Genomic DNA, 23,079 nt, shown 5'->3' with positions numbered 1-23,079 from the left:
CTAAACCCAAGGAAAAATAGGCAGACACTGCATTTTGAAAAGCTTTTGGAATGAAATAGCAAAGTTTGTTAAATTGAACTAAGTTATTAGTTCAGTTGAGTGACCTAACTTGAGGGCCCATCATACAGCAACAGTTTTTAAACAACATGCCTCAAATGGGCTAACTTGTAGAATGCATCCAAAATCTGGGACCCATCACTCTCATGGAATTGAAATTTGGCAACGTTGTGGCTCTTTCAATGGCATCACACCTTCCAACTACACTTCCACTTCCAACTACACTTCCAAAGCTCATAAGTTGCATTGTGTGAGGGAAGATGGGAGGAACATATCCCCACACTCTTTCCCATTTGACTCCAACACTCAATCAGCGGGTGGCAAGATCTGAGAGGCAAGCAGCTACTGGCTCCTTTGAAGCTGAAATTTGAAGTCTCTTAATGGTGGTGGTCAATGAAGAAAGAACAAGGAAAAGACTGGAATATCTGCTGACAAGATAGGGCTGGAGGGATTTTGAAGGAAAATGCTGGAATGGCAAGCAATGGATACAGTTTTCCTCCCAATTCGAAGGATCCTTTGTTCCAATACCACCACCACACCACAAAAATGGCAAGCAATTCCATAGGTCAACTGAGGGGGGGGAAGAGAGAGGAGGAAGCTTTACTGTGCTCCCTGATAATCAGGAAAGGAAAGGAAATGTGCAAGTATATATTATATGTGGAGAGATGAAGGACGAACAAGAGACTGGAATGCTTGCTGGCAAGGGAGATCTGGCTGGCAATGGGTGAGCCCTCTTTATCCCTGAAAAGAGGTGGCTCTTGGGTAATGTCAAAGAGGAGTAGAGTGCAGTGTTTCTCATTGTCTGCTACTCCTGATGTCCCCAGCCCTCCAGCAAAATGGCAGGCACTTCTGCAAGAGGTTTCACTGGGATCTCCTGAGTTTTGTGAAGTGAGGGGAAATGGTGAATGCCTACATGATCCATCGAATCACGGACTGTCTAGCCTTCAGTATAAATGCATTTATATGCATTCACAGTAACATCAGACAGCCAGAGAGGTATATTAAATGCCATCCAAACTGCCGGTAAAGATGTCAGCTGCAGCAAATAACTCAGTTCACTTTTAAAACGTAATTTGCACATGGAGTGGGGGGCACCTTTTTAAAAAAGGTAATTGGAGAAATTTGCAGAGTAAGTGTGCATGATCAACAAAAGGCAGAACAGAATGTTGGGCCCTATGATATGATGACAAACAAAGTAGAAAAAACAGGCAGAATGTGGTTTTTGGAGTTCTTTCCAACTCATATACCAGCCCTTATCATATGCGTGCAAGCATGCATGCATTGCCCAGGATTGGGTCTGCTCTGCCTCATGTGACCAGAGGTTTGAAATAACTTAATTGACAACATTTTGAATTGCTACCCTAACTGCCCCCTTAATAGGGACCTTAGGGAGAAAATTTCTCTCTGCAGTCCCCTGCTAGATGTGGTCTACATTTTATCCAGATATTTCTTTTGCTAGCTTCCCCATCCATACCCATTAAGATAGCATTCTTTTCATGGTTGGAAAGAGTAAAATATTACAACACTCTCATTAGAATTTTGTATAAAATCTTGAAGTCTCCAAGTTATATTCATAACTGGGAAAATATAAATTTCTAATGACTGTCCAGTCTATGACATGGTATAAAAAGTCGGTGACATTCCAAAGGAGAAATCTGATAGCTTGTGATTGTGGCATACAGCCCAGCCTGCACACTTGTCCAGCCTCATGCCAGTTCTTACTCTGACCCCTTTGTCACTAAAGAAATTAGCAACCCCCAGTGGGCTATGGCATTTTGTAGTGCAAACTACTATGGTATGATTTCTGACTTTTGATTTCTTTTGCCAAAAAAAAGAATGATCCTTCCCACAATTCCCTAATGTTACCAAAAAGGCAAACAAGTCTTACAGCATTACTGTATAAACCAATATTTGCAACTCAGTATGAGGGTTGAGGGAGATGGGCAGAAACATGAACTATAAATAAATAAACAAATTAAATAAACAAATAGTATAGATTCACATTACCCACTTTGAACAACCACAACAATGATTTGAAAGAAGTTTTATATCTTATGATAATAGTGCTGAAAAATTCCCACCCATCCCCCCACCAAATAACTCTTACGTTTCATCATATTCTATAGCATTTCCAGCAAGAAAATGTTTTCAAAGGATGCATTATTGCTATAGGATCTAAACTTAAAGCAAACGTTTTCCCCAGGAAACTGAACTGTTATCATCCAGTACATTACAAGCCATCAGCATTAACCCCTTGAAAAAGATCATCCTTTTCCGGCTATGTTTATTTGCTGGATTCTCTCTTGTCATGAGTCAAGGAGGATTAATGGAATCAACTCCTAGAATTTAGTAGATACTAAGAGGTTAGTCCCCATTCATTTCCCACTGGCTTTTCATTTCTGTACATGCAGCTGACTCGGTGTTAGCCTTTCCTGGGGCCATCTGTTTATGATCAGAGAAAAGGGCAATGGGAATACAAGAGAATAATATATGTCAGGATTTCTCCACTTTTAAAACCAAAGACATACTGAGAGTGAGACATGCAGACAACTATGAGGAAAGCCCAAAAGCTTTCTCCACAGGCAAAAGATTCCCATTTCTGTCTTCCAAACAGTAACCCAACACTTCAAATAGCCTTTTCAAAAGAGCAAAGTCTCTGAATAATTTGGGATTGGGCTGAAGGGCAGTCTTTGGCTCAATTTGGAGCATTTTTCATTTTTAAAGGTTTTGTTGATTGATCTTGTGACTTTGTCCAATCCATAGTTTGTATCCAGACAATATTCAATGAAGTGATAATAAGAATATTGTAAGAAAGAAGCCAAAGACTAAGACAAATGCACAAACACACCTCAGACAATTCAAGCTGAAAGTACACAGAGTAGAACTGTTTAATTGTCTTTAATTGAAGACAGGGAAGCCACCTCTGCGAGTAGAGTTCCATAATGTGGGGGCCACAACCATAAAGGCCAGTCTTTTCATTCATGTTCCCTGATTGAGAACAGCTTGGGAAATTCAGTTTTCACAATGTCAAATCCATTCTAGTACTATGCAATATTGTGTCTTAGTGCCCTCTTTTTATCATTTTCTTCAGAATAAATAGGTGAAACTGTGCTGGATAGGATTTTCATTTAATTAAGAAGCTCAGAAAGGTACAGATGTTCTCTCTCTCTTTACACAATGGTCTCATCAACAGTGGGAATCTACCAGGCTGACCATGCTTTTATACAACCGCACAGGAAGAAACCTTAGGATAATTATTCCTATGAGCATTTTTCAGACCAGGGAACATGGATAGCCTGGGAAGCCATAAAGTAATGAAAACAGGCATAATTGGAAAGGTGAAGCAAACAATCAGTATGGTAATAACATGAAGTCAGAAGTTCCACAAAAAGAGATCCTAAGCACTTGGAGAATGATGTCCAAAAACAAAATTTTCCTACAGATTTTCCTGTATGGCTATCTGTGATTGTATTGTGTTGTATTGTATTATTTGTATGCCGCCCTTCTCCGGGAGGACTCAGGGCGGCGAACAATTCAAAGGGGAAAAAAAGGGGGAACATAAAAAACAAAATACAAGTACTAAAAGTAGACAACAGTCGCACAACCATACATGTCGAGAGGGGAGGGAACTCCCAGGCCCGCCGGCAAAGCCAGGTTTTGACGGCTTTTCGGAAGGCCTGGAGAGAGGTGAGGGTCCGAATCCCTGCGGGGAGTTCATTCCAGAGGGCCGGAGCTGCCACAGAGAAGGCCCGCCCCCGGGTAATAGCCAGGTGGCATTGGCTGGTAGATGGCACCCGGAGGAGGCCAACCCTGTGAGATCTAATGGGTCTGTGGGAGGTAATTGGCAGCAGGCAGTCTCTCAAGTACCCAGATCCAATACCATGAAGGGCTTTATAAGTTATGACTAGCACCTTGAAGTGTATCCGGAGACTGATCGGTAACCAGTGCAGCTCGCGGAGGATAGGTGTAACGTGGGTGTACCAAGGTGCACCCACAATCGCTCGTGCGGCTGCATTCTGGACGAGTTGAAGTCTCCGAATACTCTTCAAGGGATGCCCCATGTAGAGCGCATTGCAGTAATCCAGTCTTGAGGTCACAAGGGCGTGAGTGACTGTTGCGAGTGCCTCCCGGTCCAGGTAGGGACGCAACTGGTGCACCAGTGATGGGATTACTATTAATTCACAGTGGATTACAAAAGGCCTGACTTGCTTCCACCTTCACAGAACTGTTCCTACTTTGACCAGTTTTAACCTTTTCCTTCTCTCTTTGAGGCTGTTTCATGGTTGAGCAGGGTTACAAGTGACACAAGTAATGGGCAGGGCGAGAGATTCACAAAAAAAGAGAACTCATGTCCATGGGAAATACATTCAGCACTGGGATTTAAGCTAAACAGACATAGATAATGTTGTTCTTCAAAAGTTTAAAAAAAATTAAAACTTGTGAATGCTCACAGAGTTTCAGTGGAATGTTGCATGTGAAATTTGCAAGTGGCAGGAAAACCTCAGCGGGTGGGAATCCATTTGAACTGCTGTATGACAAGGCATTTGTGCGTGTGGGGAGGGAGAGAGAATGTGAAAATAAAACATCTGGTATGTGTTTAAGGTTACAATGACCTCGTCTGCTCTTCTGAGATAACTATGAAATATGGTGTGGGATGGAGGTTCTTTACTTACTGGGCTTCAAAAATCCTTGGAAAAGGAGAGGACTCTGCAGTTTCTGTCCTTTTCTGAGGTTGCAGACTTGGCTTGGGGGGGCTTACTGGGAAGGCGGGGGGGGGAGTTTGGATCCAAAGTACCTATTTTACGTTATACCATTTGTTTCATCTGTATCTGTGTGGTTTATAAATGTGGTTTCTGATGCAGCATGAAATGTGAACCCAATCACTGCAGATTATTCAACAGAGTATGGTTAAAGAAACCATGATTTAGTACAGAAGTGCACACTCAAAGCTTTAAATGAGATCTACAGAGCTCTCTTAAAGTTTCTATCAAATCAGATGTTCCAAATTGGATGAAAACTGAGAAAATAATTTTAAAAAGCACGAGCATTTATGCCAACTGCAGTTAATTTATTTACATTCACTTTAATTACACTTGCATTTAAATTAAATTAAATCAAATCTATATTTGATATAAAATCACCTTTTGGAATGAATCCCTGGCATAAAGCCAAAATACAGCCCTGAGGCTGAGAAAAGTTCTGTATCCCTAACTCAATGCAGTATTGAACCTGGCCAGTATGTAAAATATTATTTTACATTAAGAGAAGAAGATGGGAGGATCTTTGGAGCTTGCTCAAGCTCTAACATGTTTATTCAATTTCTTCATAATAAGACAATTTTATTTTTTGTGGGATTGATGCTCTTCCTTGATCTTTAATCTATTTCAGAAATTTAGTGAACTTCAAACAGGTTGACTAAAAGAGAATTCACATAGATTTTTTTAAAGAGTGCAGCAACTGAAAACCTGGGCCCCATTCACCAAAATAAGCAGCAGAGCCCCCAGATCCTGGCTTGTCTGATTTTGGAATAAGTAAACAAATGTACAATGCCATTTTAGAATGACTTCCCAGTAATGCAAAATGCAACCCCTTTGTGGGTTAATTATAATGGATGCGGCTATATTTTCCAGAAGATGACCCTGAAGGTAATAGAATAGCAGAGTTTGGAGATCTTCTAGTCCAATCTCTTGCTCAGGTAGGAAACTCTAGTCCATTACAGTTCATTACAGACAAATGGTTGTCAGTCTCTTTAAAAACCTCAAGCACCCACAACTCCTGGAAGCAAGTAATTCCACTGATTAATTGTTCTGTCAGGAAATTTGTCCTTATTTTTAGGTTGGTCCTTGATTAGTTTCCATCCATTGTTTTTTTTTACCTGCCTTCAGGTGCCTTGGCGAATAGGTTCATCCCCTCTTCTTTGTGGCAGTTCCTTAGATATTGGAATACTGCTATCATGTCACCACTAGTCCTTTTCATTACACTAGACGTAATTGCTGCAACCATTATTCATGTTTTAGCCTCCAGTCACCTAATCATCTTCTTTGCTCTTCTCTATACTTTGTAGTCTCAGCATCTTTTTTACATCGTGGTGACCAACACTGGATGCAATATTCCAAATGTAGTCTTACCAGGGCAATATAAAGTGGTATTAATACTTCACGTGAACTTGATTTTATCTCTCTGTTAATATAGCCTAGTACTTTTTTTGGCTTTTTGGTAGCTTCAGCACATTGCTGGCTCATATGTGATTGTCCACTAGGATTCCAAGATCCCTCTTGCAGTTACTACTATTGAACCAGGTACCACCTATATTATACCTGATCCCGGCTGTATATGACTTTATAGAACAAAACCGGTACTTTGGAATATATAAGGAATCAATATTCCACTCATACAGGTAGTAAAGATGTTAACAATCTTGAAATAGCTGTCATTCATCAGCAAACAGGCTACCATTCTGAAGGTAAAGTGTTAATGTTGCTGTTACCAGAACCCATTGCTCAAAGAAACACAAAAAAAGTTAACAACATTAGGGCAAGAACAGGGGAACAGGAGGAACCAAAAGCTCAATCACTGAATCCTCAGCCTTGGAAATTAACAGCTGGAACCTGCCTTTTAAGAAGGCATGGAACCACTGCAGAATGGTCCTTATGCTCCAATCCTTTCAAGCAATTCTAAAAGATAGCATTATCCACGGTAGGCTGCCCTTGAGCGATATAACAAAAGTCACTACAGTGGCCAATGCTATTTCCATTAAGTCAATTCATTTCATCCAAGATTCTCTATAACTAATGTAATCTTCCCTAAACAGAACAGTTTGTAGATCAGGAAGTTTTCAAATCCATCTGGATTAATAGAGCAATTCTTCAGAATTAACGTATCACATCTTGTTTAAGACAAAAAGAACATCCCTCTTTTCCCCCTTCAAAAAATAGTATTCATGATCTCCTGATTCAGTCACGTGCATCCTCCAGGCTGGGTCTTGTTTGATTCTTTGGTCTTGTTCTTTGGTTTTTCAGCTGAATGATTTAGAATTGTATATTTTAAAAAAAGCTTCTTGTTAATCCTATGCAATGTTCATAGTTCTGCTTATAGTTTTTAAATTGTAGTCAGCTATTTTCCAGAGGCATACAATTAGATGTTCAATATAAACAATGAACAGCTGGAGTACAGAAATATGTGTGGTCCTTATTGCTGTATATAATTGGTTTTTAAATATAAAATAATCCAGAAAAGGGAATAAAGGGAATATTTAGATATGAGGAATACAGTATTTGATTGTTGAGAACTACCTTTTGGAATGAACAGGATATAAATGATGTAACATAGCTGACGCCATGCCATATGTGAGGGATTTTATAGTTTAGTTTGGGGGTTTGGGTTGTGTATGTTGGCTGCCCTACCCCAGATGTATTCTTGGATAGCCATTCACTTTTTTCCCCCTAAGGTGGGCTAATATATAAGCCAAATAATGGTTCCCTAATTCAGATGAGCGACAACCCTATAATATGCCATGCCCTCCCAAGAGCTGTTCTCAAAAGGAAATTATGGAGTACCCCATTTGAACATTTTTTTACCCCTATGTAATGGAATATCTGAAATTTAATCTGTTTTGTTATATTTCCAAGGCACTAAGATCCTTATTTGTGATTGTTACTACCAATGTAATTTCATTTTTTTCTGAATGTGTCTGAACTTTGTTTGGCTACTTGCAAATGCATCATATTTTGATTGCCACCAGTTTTATAATTACTGGGTTTTACACTTCTATTTGGTTTTTTAAGGGGGGAGGGATAGTTAGTCACCTTAATAAAATATTACTAGTGCACTGGAAGTAGTTTGCAGCTGTTCAGGGGAGTTTGCTTATGATTTGCAGAGTATTGATTCTCTGCCTTACCCTGAAATCTAAAATCTTCCTGTCATATTGTACTTCTTTGCAAGGCGGACTTCATTTAAAAATGTGGTTTTACAAGTTTGATTTCAATTCTGCAATGAAAATAATCATAGGAAGAGAATGCAATGTCACAGTGATTTATAGGCAACCTCATCTCTGCACTTATTTTTCATTATATACCATATTTATGAGGTTGCATTATTTTCTGCAAGCAGGTACATTTAGAAGGGTAAAAGACTAATAAAAGTGGCAAAAAAATTCTTATTCCAGAAAAAACTGACTGAATATGGCTTTGACTGAGGAGTACCACAAGATGGCTTAAACATCATAGCCTTAACTGCAGTGCTTCTAACTGGCCTGACAGACCAGATAAATTTACTGATTCCATTATGCTGACATTATGCTTATGGCTTGCCTTCAGAAGAGGAAACAAATGTAATCTCTCTCTCTCTCCCTCCCCCCTATTCCCCTTCTCCAAAAATACTCTTTTTAATACATACTTGCCTGAAATGTTTCAAAAATGAGGATATTAGTATATATAACAGCTACATGTAAGGAGACAGAAAAATGGTTTATTTCTCTATAAAATCTTTTGCAATATTTTAGTGTTTCTTCATTCGATCACTTCCTGTAAGGAAACATTTCTTTCTGGAAGATCTGATTTTGGTTTAATTAGTTTAAAAAATTATTTTCTGACTTACTCAACTTTAACAAGTTACTGGGAAGAATCTTTCTTATGATAGCTAAATGTTACTTTGGAGAAACAGCTGGCCAGATGCTGAGAACTGAAATGCGTTCTGATTTTATCAGTAACATATTACAGAAAATACTTTTGGAAATCCTAGTGTCATTGGTAAAACTAGGGGTTTTTCATATAGCTCAACTGATAAGCATGTGAGTTGGAACTTGTAATTAAGTACAAGGGTTAAAGTACAAACTTTTAACTGTATTAAATACATTTTCAGTTTCACTTCTTTATCTGTTAACTGACAGCATTTCAAATAAGAGTTTTGACAGAAGGGAATATTGGTAGCTCAGCGTTGAACTGTGAGATTCTTAGTGCTTTCTGATCTTGGTATTTTTCTTGTAGACATTTCATTACGCAAACTGAAAAAGCACCAAGGATCCCAAAGGTATAAATTTCCTACTCCTCCACAAAGCTGAATATAGATTACATTGTGGTGTAGAGTGCAATGAGAGAGTAACGAATTTAAAAATTGGTGCACTTTATAGTTGACAGAGGTTTTATAATATAAATATGGACAATGTAGTACACATACAGGTAATCCTCAACTTACGACCACAAGTGGGACAAGAAGTTCTATTCCTAAGTGGTTAAGTGAGTCACACCCAATTTTATGATTTTTAGCCACAATTGTTAAGCAAATCACTGTAATAGTTAAGTGAATCATATGGCTCTTAAACCAAACTGGCTTTCCCTGTTGGCTCTGCTTTTCAGAAGCTGACTGGGAAGGTTGCAAATGGCAATCACATGACCCTGGGCGCTGCGACCATTATTAATATCTGCTGGTTGTCAAGCACTCTAATTTTGGTCATATGGTCCTGTTATGATGATCATAAGTGTGAGACCACTTGTAAGTCACTTTTTCTCAGTGCCATTGCAACTTCAAACGGCTGCTAAATGAATGGTTGTAAGTCGAGGACTATCTTATGAAAATGACAACATCCCTTTGCATAATTTTAACATCCTAAACAGTTAAATGGAATCAGATAAGAAGTGTATCTATTCTTACAAAGTAAATCAGATACGTTTACAAGCAGGATTCTAACTGAATCACATAGCAACTAAATGTTGGATTAAATAGTATTCTTATGAGATTATTAAATGAACATTTCTCTTTCCTTAACTTCACATGTACCCGTTTCACTGGAAGACCAGGAAAAAACTCTTCTCAATTTCCCAGTTTCTGTATAATTTGACACAACAAATTATGCTTTTTTATATAAATTTTCCCCAACATGAAGAAACTTCCAGTCTATGTATCTGATTGCATTTCAGTGTGATTTTATCTTCTATATGGTATATTATTATTTTTACTTCTCTTAGAACCAACTTCACTGAACCTCATGCATAAGATTCCTGACACTTATGAATGTGAAAAATTCTCCATACATATAGGATAGTGATGATCCTATACTTTTAGAAATAAAGTGGTACAGATAACAGAAATACCAGGGTTGTTGCTGTTTTGCAGTGCACTTAAATATGCTTGCTCAGTCAATATTTCAAAAAATATTAACTCTGTTGTGAAAATAATTTTTAAAATAAATATAAAAGAGCCAGTAACAGATGAAAATAATTAAATTGTTAACCACTTGGCATACTCTGGGAGTAAGCACATCAGATTATGTCAAGGTCAAGTCAGGAACTTTGCACATAGATGAATATTTAAGGCAAAAGGGCAAGAGGACAAGTTCTCTTAATGTTGCTGGTAGGAATGTAGGAAAATGTAGAAAATATTTTGATTCCTACAGTCACCAAAATTAGTTGATATGATCTGATAATTAGAACAAACTTGAAGTAGAATCCTCCAGTAACCAGAATTGCTGTTTAAGAAATTCTTAGCAACCATTGCTGTTACCTGTAATGAAATAAATTTTGTTTTAAAAGCAGCAGCTTCCTGATAAATTTATAGGGTGGGGTAATAGCATGTGTGAATAAGTTTTGTGTTGCAAATTCTCTTACAGGAGACATACTATAGCACTCAATATTAAACTGTGATATGATCTTATTTGTTACTCTTTGATAAGTTGGACCACGGTTGCCATTTACAAGTCTGAGGGCAGATTGAGAAGGGCTAGAACTTTTTTGTGAAAATCAATGTCATTATACAAAAACAACACTGCCAAATTGCACAATAGACAATATTTGTAACTCAGGTTTGAACTATGGGGTTATTGGTTGTTCTGATCCAGCCTTCCCAAGCAATGAGAAACTGCTTACTCACAAGTAACGCAAGCCCTTTTTTTATTTAAGTCAGGGCAGGAACAATCTTTGTTGACGTTGGATAAACCAAAAGTAATTAGTCACAAATGAAAATCCCTGAGAGCCGGCTTATTGCTTTCCATTGCTCTCTTCTCCTTTCCTCTCTATCCATATGCGCATCTTGGGTGTTCCTCCCCCTCACTCAGCCTAAGGCCCTAAGATAGCTGCTTCTCCACCTGAGACAGGGCAGAAAGCCCCAGCTCTGCCTCTGCTCCCTCGTCAGAGCCTTCCAAAGGCTCCGTAGCCAGCCCAGGTTCCCCTCAACCTTCTCATCTGACTCTGCTGCTAGCTCTGCTGGCAGTTGACAGGCCACAACGTTGGTGCTCTCTGAAGTTGTTTTCTTGCAGACATTTCATTTTCCAACTAGGTAACATCTTCAGTGTTAGAAGGCAGTGGGTTTGCTCTCTGCACAATCTCCATCAGCGTCAAGATTTACAGAATATTGTTTCAAAAGATAACCTTAAAATAAAGTTCATACAAAATAATGCACATCTTCTCTTTTTCTTGCCAGCAGTTTTTTAGAGATAAAAAACTAAGGCAAAAAAATAATTATAGACTTGACCATGTAACTTGACATAAAATAAAATACTGTACCATTCATATACGTAACTATAGCTATAGAATTCACATTTTTAACCAGCTTGCTTTCAAGACAAGTTCATATATTGTGTAAGCAATAAAGCAGTTTATTTAATCTTGGCTTAGCATATTGAGTGAATCCAGCCATTGCGATTTATAAACCATCATTATCCTTGTGAGTCTATTTGAAAAAGGTATAGAAAGCAATATGTATTTATAGTGTTATGCTGGCAAAAAAAATCTCATTACAATCAATACTATTTTTCTTGTGTTGAATTACACATTGGAAGATGCTCTGAAAATTGTTGCATTGAGATGTATTACATTAACTAATTCATTGATAAAATTTCTACCTGGTCTGCAGTGATACCACGGTACTCATTGTTAATTGATTCCAGGAGGTGCAATGAGTATCAAAAATAATATGTTTCAAACAATTTTTCCCATAAGGAATAATGTAGCGAGTCACAAGGCAGCCAACACCAAGTTCTAGCTTGTGCATCAAGTACCAAGCAATAATGAGTACTGGGACAAAGGTTTTGCATCAAAATGCAACAAGTACCAAATTCAACGATTTTCAAAGCAGTAGAGTACCACCACTGTAATAAGTCCAAAGACTTTTCTCATTTATTCTGTCCATTATACCAAACTGTAAAAAATTATATACAGTGGGGCAAAAAAGTATTTAGTCAGCCACCAACTGTGCAAATTCTCCCACTTAAAAAAATGAGAGAGGCCTGTTATTGACATCATAGGTAGACCTCAACTATGAGAAACAAAATGAGAAAACAAATCCAGACAATCACATTGTCTGATTTGGGAATAATTTTTTGCAAATTATGGTGGAAAATTAAGTATTTGGTCACCTACAAACAAGCAAGATTTCTGGCTCTCACAGACCTGTAACTTCTTCAAGAGGCTCCTCTGTCCTCCACTCATTACCTGTATTAATGGCACCTGTTTGAACTTGTTAGCAGTATAAAAGACACCTGCCAAAAACCTCAAACAGTCACACTCCAAACTCCACTATGGTGAAGACCAAAGAGCTGTCGAAGGACACCAGAAACAAAATTGTAGACCTGCACCAGGCTGGAAAGACTGAATCTGCAATAGGCAAGCAGCTTGATGTGAAGAAATCAACTGTAGAAGCAATAATTAGAAAATGGAAGACATACAAGACCACTGATAATCTCCCTCGATCTGGAGCTCCACGCAAGATCTCACCTCGTGGGGTCAAAATGATCATAAGAACAGTGAGCAAAAATCCCAGAACCACACGGGGGCACCTAGTGAATGACCTGCAGAGAGCTGGGACCAATGTAACAAAGGCTACCATCAGTAACACACTGCACCGCCAGGGACTCAGATCCTGCAGTGCCAGACGTATCCCCCTACTTAAGCCAGTACATGTCCGGGCCCGTCTGAAGTTTGCTAGAGAGCATTTGGATGATCCAGAAGAGGATTGGGAGAATGTCATATGGTCAGATGAAACCAAAGTAGAACTGTTTAGTAGAAACACAACTCGTCATGTTTGGAGGAGAGAGAATGCTGAGTTGCATCCAAAGAACATCATACCTACTGTGAAGCATGGAGGTGGCAACATCATGCTTTGGGGCTGTTTTTCTGCAAAGGGACCAGGATGACTGATCCGTGTACAGGAAAGAATGAATGGGACCATGTATTATGAGATTTGGAGTGCAAACCTCCTTCCATCAGCAAGGGCATTGAAGATGAAACATGGCTGGGTCTTTCAGCATGACAATGATCCCAAACACACCGCCCGGGTAATGAAGGAGTGGCTTCGTAAGAAGCATTTCAAGGTCCTGGAGTGGCCTAGCCAGTCTCCAGATCTCAACCCCATAGAAAACCTTTGGAGGGAGTTGAAAGTCCATGTTGCCCAGTGACAGCCCTAAAACATCACTGCTCTAGAGATCTGCATGGAGGAATGGGCCAACATACCAGCAACAGTGTGTGCCAACCTTGTGAAGACTTACAGAAAACGTTTGACTTCTGTCATTGCCAACAAAGGATATATAACAAAGTATTGAGATGAACTTTTGATATTGACCAAATATTTATTTTCCACCATAATTTGCAAAACAATTCTTTCCAAATCAGACAATGTGATTGTCTGGATTTGTTTTCTCATTTTGTCTCTCACAGTTGAGATCTACCTATGATGTCAACTACAGGCCTCTCTCATCTTTTTAAGTGGGAGAACTTGCACAATTGGTGGCTGACTAAATATTTTTTTGTTCCACTGTATCTCTCTGTAGCCCTCACTACACTATATTTGGTATTGGTTCATAGTCATCATTTTTTATAGCAACTTACTAATTTAAGACAAAATGCTCAACTGCTTACAAAAATTAGAAGATTACATTTTAAAATATTTTTTCTTCTGACTAATAGGCATTGTTTGAGCTAAGAAGTATTTCAAGCCACTTTTCTTCTTTAATGCTCGCACAAGCAAGATGGGTAATGGGAAAAGAGAATGTGACCTAATGTAATGATTGTGATTATCTAGGCATTAAAACAACAAAATTCATTCTTTGTGCAAACTGAAGATATCTATAAGGCCACTTGCTGCTCACCTCATTCTGGGAAGTCAGGATTAGAATTAATGCCCCTAAAGAGAAAACTCAGATACAAAAAGGAAATAAACTTGTGAAACTCAATTTTATTTTGTCCAATGTCCAATGAAATGTCCAATGAAAAATAAATAATCATACAATAAAACTCTGTAGTAATAGACACATTGTAGGCCATTCATAATAATAACCAAGTTCATGAATTTACATTAAATAACCAATTGCTAGAACAACTGGTCATCCAGTTCCATTTTAGTTTGATGTAATATGGATACAGCCTTAAATTCCCCTCTTTTTACCTGGTTAGAAGATATCTGTTGCAAATAATTTTTTACAATATAAAAGAACATTAACAATGAATATACTTGAAAAATAAAAATAAGTGGAAATGAAAAACAGAAAAACAAACTTGTTTATTGTTATGTTATTTTCAAAGGATTTCAATTTTCTTGAGTTATTGCACAAAATCTCAAGCTTTAATGGACGAAACTCATCTGTGTTTCAACTAAATATGTTTTTCTTAACTTTGTTTAAAGCAAATGAGAATCTATAACACAGGTATAGGGCTTTATTATGGTTTTAACTGCACACTGTATTTAGCAATTGTGGCAAAATAGCTTTCAAATCCAGCAAAATATTTTACTGCTAAAGGACAGTTTCCCCTGAGGTAAACAGAAGTAGCCTATCTGTAAACTGCATCCACTGAAAACTGTTTTCTGACACTAAGGATATAACAACTGCTACTATAGTTATTTTTAACAGAATTTCCATGGGATTCCATCTAAGTGAAATGAACTAAAACTAGGTGGAAGTAGTGCTTTGACTCTTTCATGCAGCATACCCACACCCAGAGACTGAAATTTTATTGACGAAGAAACAAGCTTTTCAGTTCTTATCTCGTTTTCAAAGGGAAGACAACAAGGCAAAAAACATGCACGTGATTGCCCCCATTAACATTATTGTATTTTTGTCCACATATTGTGGAGATGAAACATGAAACAAATATACCTTGGCAATAAGTCAATGGGAAGATGACCATAATCACTTTTACTGCTGTAATTAGTCTTTGAAAACTAATTCTTTCCAATGAGAAAAAGTCAATGATCCCACACATCTGTAAAGCCTAAGGGTTTAACATAAATACAGCAAATCTGCTTATTACCCAATCAAAAAACTACAGGCATAAAAACATTACATAGTAATAATGAGATATTTCCTATTGTAATTCCATGTGAAGAACCTCAGTAGAGGAAATTATATCATAAGCATTTTTAAAGTGTAAACCTATTTGAATAATGGTTCTAAGTTTTGTAGGGGGAGAGAAAGGTGTATATTGCACCACATTCTATGTAGCCCATACATCTATACCCCCTTTGTTGTAAACCTCTACACAAGGAAGTCTGGGACTGAAAACATATGGAAGAGCACAGTGTGCAGTTACTCCCATTACATATTTCAATTCCTCACATAGTCCTTCGAATGGAGGAATAAATTTAAACAATTCTAGAAATATCAGTGAAAGCGATTAGCCCCATAGAATCCAAATATTAAAACAGATGATTATTTGCATCCAAATGTCACACCCAGTTTTTATATAATAGAACTAGAAATATGTGAAATCCAGACAATATCAATTAGGGGTTTTTTACAACACACACCTAGTTTTCATTTTTTTTATAAAGTATACTTAAAGTGAATTTTAACAGAAAAACACATTGTTGATTTAATAATGAGACTTTTAAATTTGCATTTTTCCACTGACCAATTTCATTCTATGTGGTAAGCAGAATAACGTTCTCATGAACTGGAACCCAATACAGATCACTCTTAGTACAGATTAATTTTCCAAAAAATAAAGCACTAACCATTATAAATAACCTCCTGTTCTAATCTCTGCATATTAGAAGAAAATGTTCCACTGTAGACAATTTTTGTCTTTCTAATTAAAAGGCAATCAAATTGTATTGTTTCTCAAATAAAAGCTATTGTGGCAAACATAGAATAGCAGAGTCTATGCAAAATTAAACAATTGGAAATCCACCATTTCAGACAAAAAAAGAAGAAGCAACAAGCACTAAATTGTCAACTGAAGCCAAAAGTTTCAAAAGTACTTAAAGCTGGCTGAACAGTATTCAAAACAATTTGGTAATCATTGCCGCATTACTCAGATGCAGATTAAAAATCATAAGGTGTGCTAGTTTGTTGCATCACAGAAAAGAAATAAAAGCATTTTGCTATTTGCAAATAACATTAGATATATGTTTTATGTTCTAAAATTGCCTATATAATTGGATAAATAAAACTCATATTTAGACCTTATATATATGGAACTAATTTATATCATCATGAAATAGATATTCATGCAGAAGAGAACAAATACCATTTCTTGAATGGCAAGAAAAAAACACTTTCCTTGTCCACCTGGGCTTTTCCCAGTTTGGGGTCAGGTCTGCTCTGCTTTGCAAAAAACATCTATATGAACAACAGCAGATGGTCAAGAGCCAAACATGTTCAGTACTATTTCAAAGGGACCATATAGTGCATAAAACAATGTTTAGAAATCCAAAGAAAATTGTCATAGATTATGTCCACAAGCATAATTAACTAGTAAGAATTGTTTACAAACATTCTTTCCAAATAATACCACCAAGATTCCTATAACCAGGTAATTAAAATGTCACTTCTATTATCATTCATGACAGTTAAAACAAAGAGAATATAAAAACAAACAATGGTTCAATGGAAATAGACTCCAAGTACACAATCCATTATAAAGTGATACAGGGAACTTTCCCACCTCACCACACCCTCTTCCCTATTGAAAAGTATGCAAGAATGCTGATCCATTTTAGGTGACTCATGCAGGAAATGGCCATAATGGACTTTAAATTTATTTAATTGAACTGTTGATTTACACACACAAAGGAATAGGCCTGAACTGTAAAACAATACAATCAATACAATAAAAGACCCATTGAGTAAAACACATTACCAATCAAAATGTAATTCAATTAAAACTGAGCTCACTAGTTTCGATAATTCAATTTTTGTGAAATGGTCTAAATGCATTTTGAAAAGTGAATTACCTGTGTTAGGTAGGTGATTCACAGATGTAACATTTTCTATGTGACAGCATTCTCTGCACAAGTAAAATATTGATATACTTTGTTTTGCAGGTGTTCTCACACATACAGCATTTGCCATGACCATTTTCCTTATTGAGATTAAAAATAAAATATATATGGAGGAGGAAATTGTCAGGCATATATTTCAGTTGTTCTCTATTAGTCAGAATCTCAGACGATTTCTCTTATAATTTGATCCAAAATAATTGCACAGCAACAAATAACCTCCATCTTCAAGCTAACAATGATTTTCAACTATAAATGATTTCATTGTACATAATTTCACATTGATAGCTTTGAATATTTAAATCTGCATGTAAAAAAGACTTAGAATAATAATTTGTTTTATAGCCATGTTCTTCCTCTATTTAGCCAAACTTCAAAAAAGTTACAAATAAACAGAACATTATACAGGATCTATAAATCCGGTTTAAAAATTTGAGGCTTCAAAATCATGGTAGTACAAATGGACTTATAGGAAAATCCGCACATTAACAAGATAGGTCAAGAGACTGGAACAAATGAAGACAGACAAAAAATTGCTGTCTTAGAATTTTACTAATCCTGCAAGTTTAAAGATGGTGATGATATCAGAAATAACAGCAAATGCTAAAAGGAAGGAGAGATGTTTTAAGGTTGGTCCCAAGTGGTAGGACTTAAGAGTTCAAGTATTTCCTATTTGATCTGAGCTCACCATAGCAAAGTGATATAAAATAAAAAAAGACAGAGAGAAAAAGAGAGGGATGAGTTATTTTACTTTTGTTCCATACATTCGATTAATATCTTCTTGATAATGTGCAGTAAGCTCTTTACGCTTTAGTTTGAAGGCATCTGTCACCAAACCCGTTTCAGGGGTCCAAGGTTCAGGGGACAACCGAATTTTGAGGGGAATTTCAAATTTCTCCAGATTAGCTGTAACAGAAAGATAAAAAATATTCTTACAAATTATATATTTAAAAGGTTATTATAATCCTGGAAAAAATGCTATAAACTTGGAATGGATGCAGAAAAAGATAAAAGATAAATTTTAACACTTTTAAAGGCTTAGGAAACCTCTAAAATCTCTGGATTATTTCCCCTAGAATCAGGGATATGGCAATTACAAATATTAAGAAACATATAGTGTGGGAAAGAACTTTTTCTCTAATATTTTGAAATAATATTAAAATTTAGGATCATAAAAAGGGTAGCAAGTTTTAAGAAATACCATGTAGTATTTGTTATTGAAGTGTCTGGAACCAAAATTTAAAGATGGATAGCTCTGAAGTCTTTAAAAAGCACTTACACAACTCAGTGAGAGAAGTCAAATCATAAAAGTTAGAATGCAGTATAGTATTTGCACAATCAAGTCCAGTGCCCAGTTCAGTGGATGAATTTAAAATATCCCTATTTAAAGTATCCCTGATGGAAGGCTAGCCAGCCTCTCTGAACATATCTAGCAAAAGTAGTGGGGTAACAGTTTCCATTGTTTTAATGTTAGAAAAAAAATATTCTGAACTATTCAGTTAGAATCTACCTTCTACAACTTAAAATGCATTATTTGGTAGCCCATATCCTGGAACAATGGAGTAGAGCAGGGGTCCCCAACTCCAGCCATGATCTGGCACCATTCTGCGGTATCCCAGGAACCTGGCCACGCAAGTGAATGATGCCCCATCTGTGCAGACAAAGGATCCAGGCAGCACACGAAACCATGCCCTCTTACTCTGTGGAAAAAGTGCCCTCCATGGAATCGGTGCCTGGTGCCCAAAAAGTTGGGAGCAGCTGGAGTAGAGATTTAGGTTTTATCCAGGCAATATATTTTCTTCGCTTCCTATGATTAAAATTCCTGCTACTTTCAATATGTCTTCACAGAGCCTGATTTTTAGTCCTCTAATAATTTTCATTCCACTGTTCTGAATTATTTTGAATTTGCCTAAATTATTTTTAACTATGGTACCCAAATCTAACCATAAAGTCTAGATATAACTTGATCAATGGCATATATTTAGTTTGTAACAGAATTATTGCCAAGGTTTTTTTGTGATGGGTGAAGGATATCTTCAAGACATTCTTGACTTTTAGTCCCTAAAGTTTTCTTCGTGATATTTTTGGAAATAATTTGCCACTGCTTTCTTCTTAAAGATGTGAAAGAAAGACTGACCAAAGTCACCCAGTTGGCTCTGTGTTTAAGGCAGAACCGAAATTCTAAACTATCCCAAAGCATCAGTATGAAACCTGTGGTTCCCTGGATCTTTTTTCCATTTTAAAAACAGAGGCATTGTTTCACTATTTATATTTTTCCAGGATTTTCTAAATATAGTACAATACAGGTAGTCCTTGACCTCTAACCATTCAGTGAACAAAGTTGCAATGGCACTGAAAAAAGTGACTTACAACCAGCCCTCACGCTTACTATCAGTGCAGCATCCCTGGGGTCTCATGATCAAAATTTGGGCTTGGCAACGGCATATATTTATGATAGTTACAGTGTTCTGGGATCATGTGATTGCTATTTGCAACTTTCCCAGTAGCTTCTAAGCAAGCAAAGTATGTGGGAAGATTCAGATTCACTTAACAACTGCAGTGATTTGCTTAATGGTTCTGGCAAAAAAAATGTAGCAAAATCAGGCACAACTCACTTTATAATTGCCTTGCTTGACAACGAACATTCTGGTCCCAATTGTGGTCATAGGTCAAGGACTACCTATATATAAAACTTCCTTCAATAACCTGGAATGCAATTCATCTGGCCCTGTAATCAGTTCTCATAGTAACTAATTATTTCAAAGAAAATCTGCATGTGAGTAATAGTAGCAGGAGGATGGCACTGAAAACTATTTTGTACATGCACAGAAATATTTTCATATTGTTTATGCATCTTTGAAAAAGCTGTTTTGATGTCTTATTCTAGAAACTTGGTTATTTCAGATTGAAGTATTTTCAGTGTTCTGTTGCTCAGATTGGAAGTTGATTATTTTTTAAGCATTAGGTGTTATTTTTTGCATTCTTCTGCAAAGAAACGATTACATCCTGACTGCTCCTGACATAGGTTGAAGTGGGACAGAGGTATCTGGGTACAATTATGAAGTGATGCATCAGGCATTTAAATAGCATGTGCTACAAAGCAGCTCTTCTGGACCTGTGTTGTTAAAAGACTTATTAGAAAACTAACCCCAAAAGAAGAACCAACCTTGAGGAATCAGTGCTGAATAGATGCTTTAGCTGGAATAATGGGGACTGGTATTAAGGTTTCTGGTTGCCTCTTTGACTTCGAGGCAACCTTCATAGATACTTTAGATCCCTGGGAGTAGAAATTTATAGGCAAGGCAATTTCTGCACTTCAATTTTCTTTATGAAGAATCTTTACAATACACAGAAAGCAGTGGTGGGGTTCCATTTTTTTATTACTGGTTTACTCATGTGCAATGCTTATGCACAAAGTATCCGGGCGAGTGGGCATAGCCTCCACCGCCACTACTGGTTCACCCAATCCGGTCCCCAATCCAGGAGCAACCTATCTCTAATAGAAAGCTACAACAAGCATGTTTTGTCATTTTCCCCCACATCTTCTTAGAAATATATCCTTGGGTGAACTCCAGGAGAAATTGGCAGGCCAGAATGTAAAATAATGCAGTGGCTGAACCTTTGGGTTTGAGAAGAATTTTCTAGCCTATATGATCAAGACTGAAAGGGATGACAAGACACATTGGACATTTCTTTGGTAGACAGGGGTCCTGGTTGCAGAAATGGCAACCAAGGGAAGAACAAAATTTAATATTTTGGCCAGCATGCCTCCTTCCAAAGAGAAAGTATATTTCATATTCTGATGGTGGGCTTCTTGGAATCATCTGGTTTGTCATAATGGGAAACAGGGTGTTGATACACGTTTGGGTAGTCCTATAGGATTTGTTTGTCCCTATTCTGTTATAATCAAAATAAATATGAATCTTAAGAATATATTTCAGAATATCTCTAGGGGATACTAGTAAATTTATGAATTCTTAATAATTTTGTTTTACATGATAACTTGAACAAAATTGGTAACTTACCTGTTCTAGAAGCCTCAGCTAAAAGTTTCTGTACTTCTTTCTCCACTTCAGAATTATTACAAATCTCTTCCAAAGTTCCTCTGAATCCTTTCTTTCTTGCTAACTCTTTAAGTTCTTTATGATTTGGCACAATAAATCCAATGATATAAGAATGGAAACTAATAGAAAGAGATATGTACAATTTCATAATTAAGTTGCTCATCTGTTTTATAAAACATTAGTAATCTTCTACATGCTATTATATTTTTCTAAAAACCTCCCCCACAAATATATAGAAGAAATATTACTTTAGTTACAAAGGTTTCAATTGTAACAGCATCCCTATTTTTTCACAGCTCTTATTACATTATTTTTATGTTCCTCAAAAATGCAGCAAATCCATCACACTGGTTATAAATCAGATATATTTAGCAACATAATGGCATTATGGAAGATTCCTTTAACTGCCAATGTTGGAAGAGACTTTAGAGGCCTTCTGATCCAACCCTATGCTCAGTACAGAAATTCTCATACCATCCTGGAGAAATATATATCCAATATTTTCTTGAAAAGGTTCAGTGAAATAACATTGGGGTGGGATTCTACCGATTCAGGCAAACTGGTAGCTTCGATGATCAGCTGGGCCCACCCACCCATTCCTGCTCTAGCCTGTCCTTTATTTCCTGCTTTCTAGTTGATCTCAATCGCGTGGCATAGCTGATTCGCCCACCACAACAGCTGTTTTACCGTTGCTGATTTGGAAGGTAAGCAGCTAAGCTTCTAAATGTCCATGTTCAGCTCTGCATGCGTGCGCATACCACACATGCGCAAACCACGCATGTGTGCAAAGCCCACGCTCTCTGAACCAGTTGTTAAACTGGCAGTATCCAACCACTGAATAGCATTCACAACTTCAGAAAGCAGGCTGAATTGCTTCATAACTGTCAGGAAATTATTCCTCATTTCAAATTTGGATTTCTGACTAAAAAGCTTTCACTCATTAGTTCTTGGGTGCTCCAGAGAATAAGTCTACACCCTCTTCCTCGTGACATCCACTGATGTAATGGAAGATTTCTACAAGCCTTAAAATTATCTTCTTAAGGTTTCAACCTCATTGTAGGATTTAATCTCAAAGTTTTTTACCATCTTTGTCACTCAGCATTTTTTTTTACTGTGGGCTTATGAGTACCATACCTTTATTTTAAAAAACCAAACTGTACTGGCTTTTTTGGCAGCTGCAGGACATTACTGGCTTACATTTATATGACCCACCAAAACATCCAGATATCTCTTTAAAAAGTACTACCACTAAGCCAGGTACCATTTCTCTTGTACTTGTGCAACTGATTTTTCCTAAGTACCTAGAACCTTGTATTTTGTATAACCAAAAAACATTTTTTGATAGGCCAAAGTGAAGTCTTCCAAGATTCTTTTGAACCTTGAGCCTGTCTTCCAGGGCAATTCCTCAAGTTTTGTGGCATCCCCAAATTTTATGAGCATGTAATGCTATCAAACATCCACATCTGTCTATCCCAGGTCCTTGGAAAGGAGTTGCTAGGTAGACAAAAATGCCATATCCAGCCTGAACATTTGATATATTTTAAATAATAATTTTATACTGCTACATAATTTCTCTAGTCAGTTTACAGTATAAAATTAAGAATGTAAAATAAAAATACATGATTCAAAACTGAAATAATATAAATAAAAAGTAATGTAACTATTATCCTAAGCATTAATAATCAGTTTTATTATTATTATCATACCTTATCTACAAGGAACTTAACTGCAAGGTCTGATAAAACCAAAATAACAA

The 23,079-nt window shown here is 36.9% G+C and overlaps 1 protein-coding gene across 1 annotated transcript in view; it reads right to left on the bottom strand.

The window, feature by feature from the left end:
* Positions 1-14,197: 14,197 nt before the first annotated feature.
* Positions 14,198-23,079, bottom strand: part of ACSL3 (acyl-CoA synthetase long chain family member 3) — a 56,474-nt gene continuing 47,592 nt past the window's right edge. Inside the window, 2 exon segments of the mRNA XM_032225990.1 lie at positions 14,198-18,165; positions 21,285-21,442. Coding sequence (XP_032081881.1) covers positions 18,002-18,165; positions 21,285-21,442 — 322 coding nt within the window. The 3' untranslated portion in view covers positions 14,198-18,001.

This window comes from Thamnophis elegans, chromosome 10, assembly GCF_009769535.1.
Source record: "Thamnophis elegans isolate rThaEle1 chromosome 10, rThaEle1.pri, whole genome shotgun sequence".
Lineage (NCBI taxonomy): Eukaryota > Metazoa > Chordata > Lepidosauria > Squamata > Colubridae > Thamnophis > Thamnophis elegans.
This window is presented reverse-complemented; position numbering and strand designations above follow the sequence as displayed.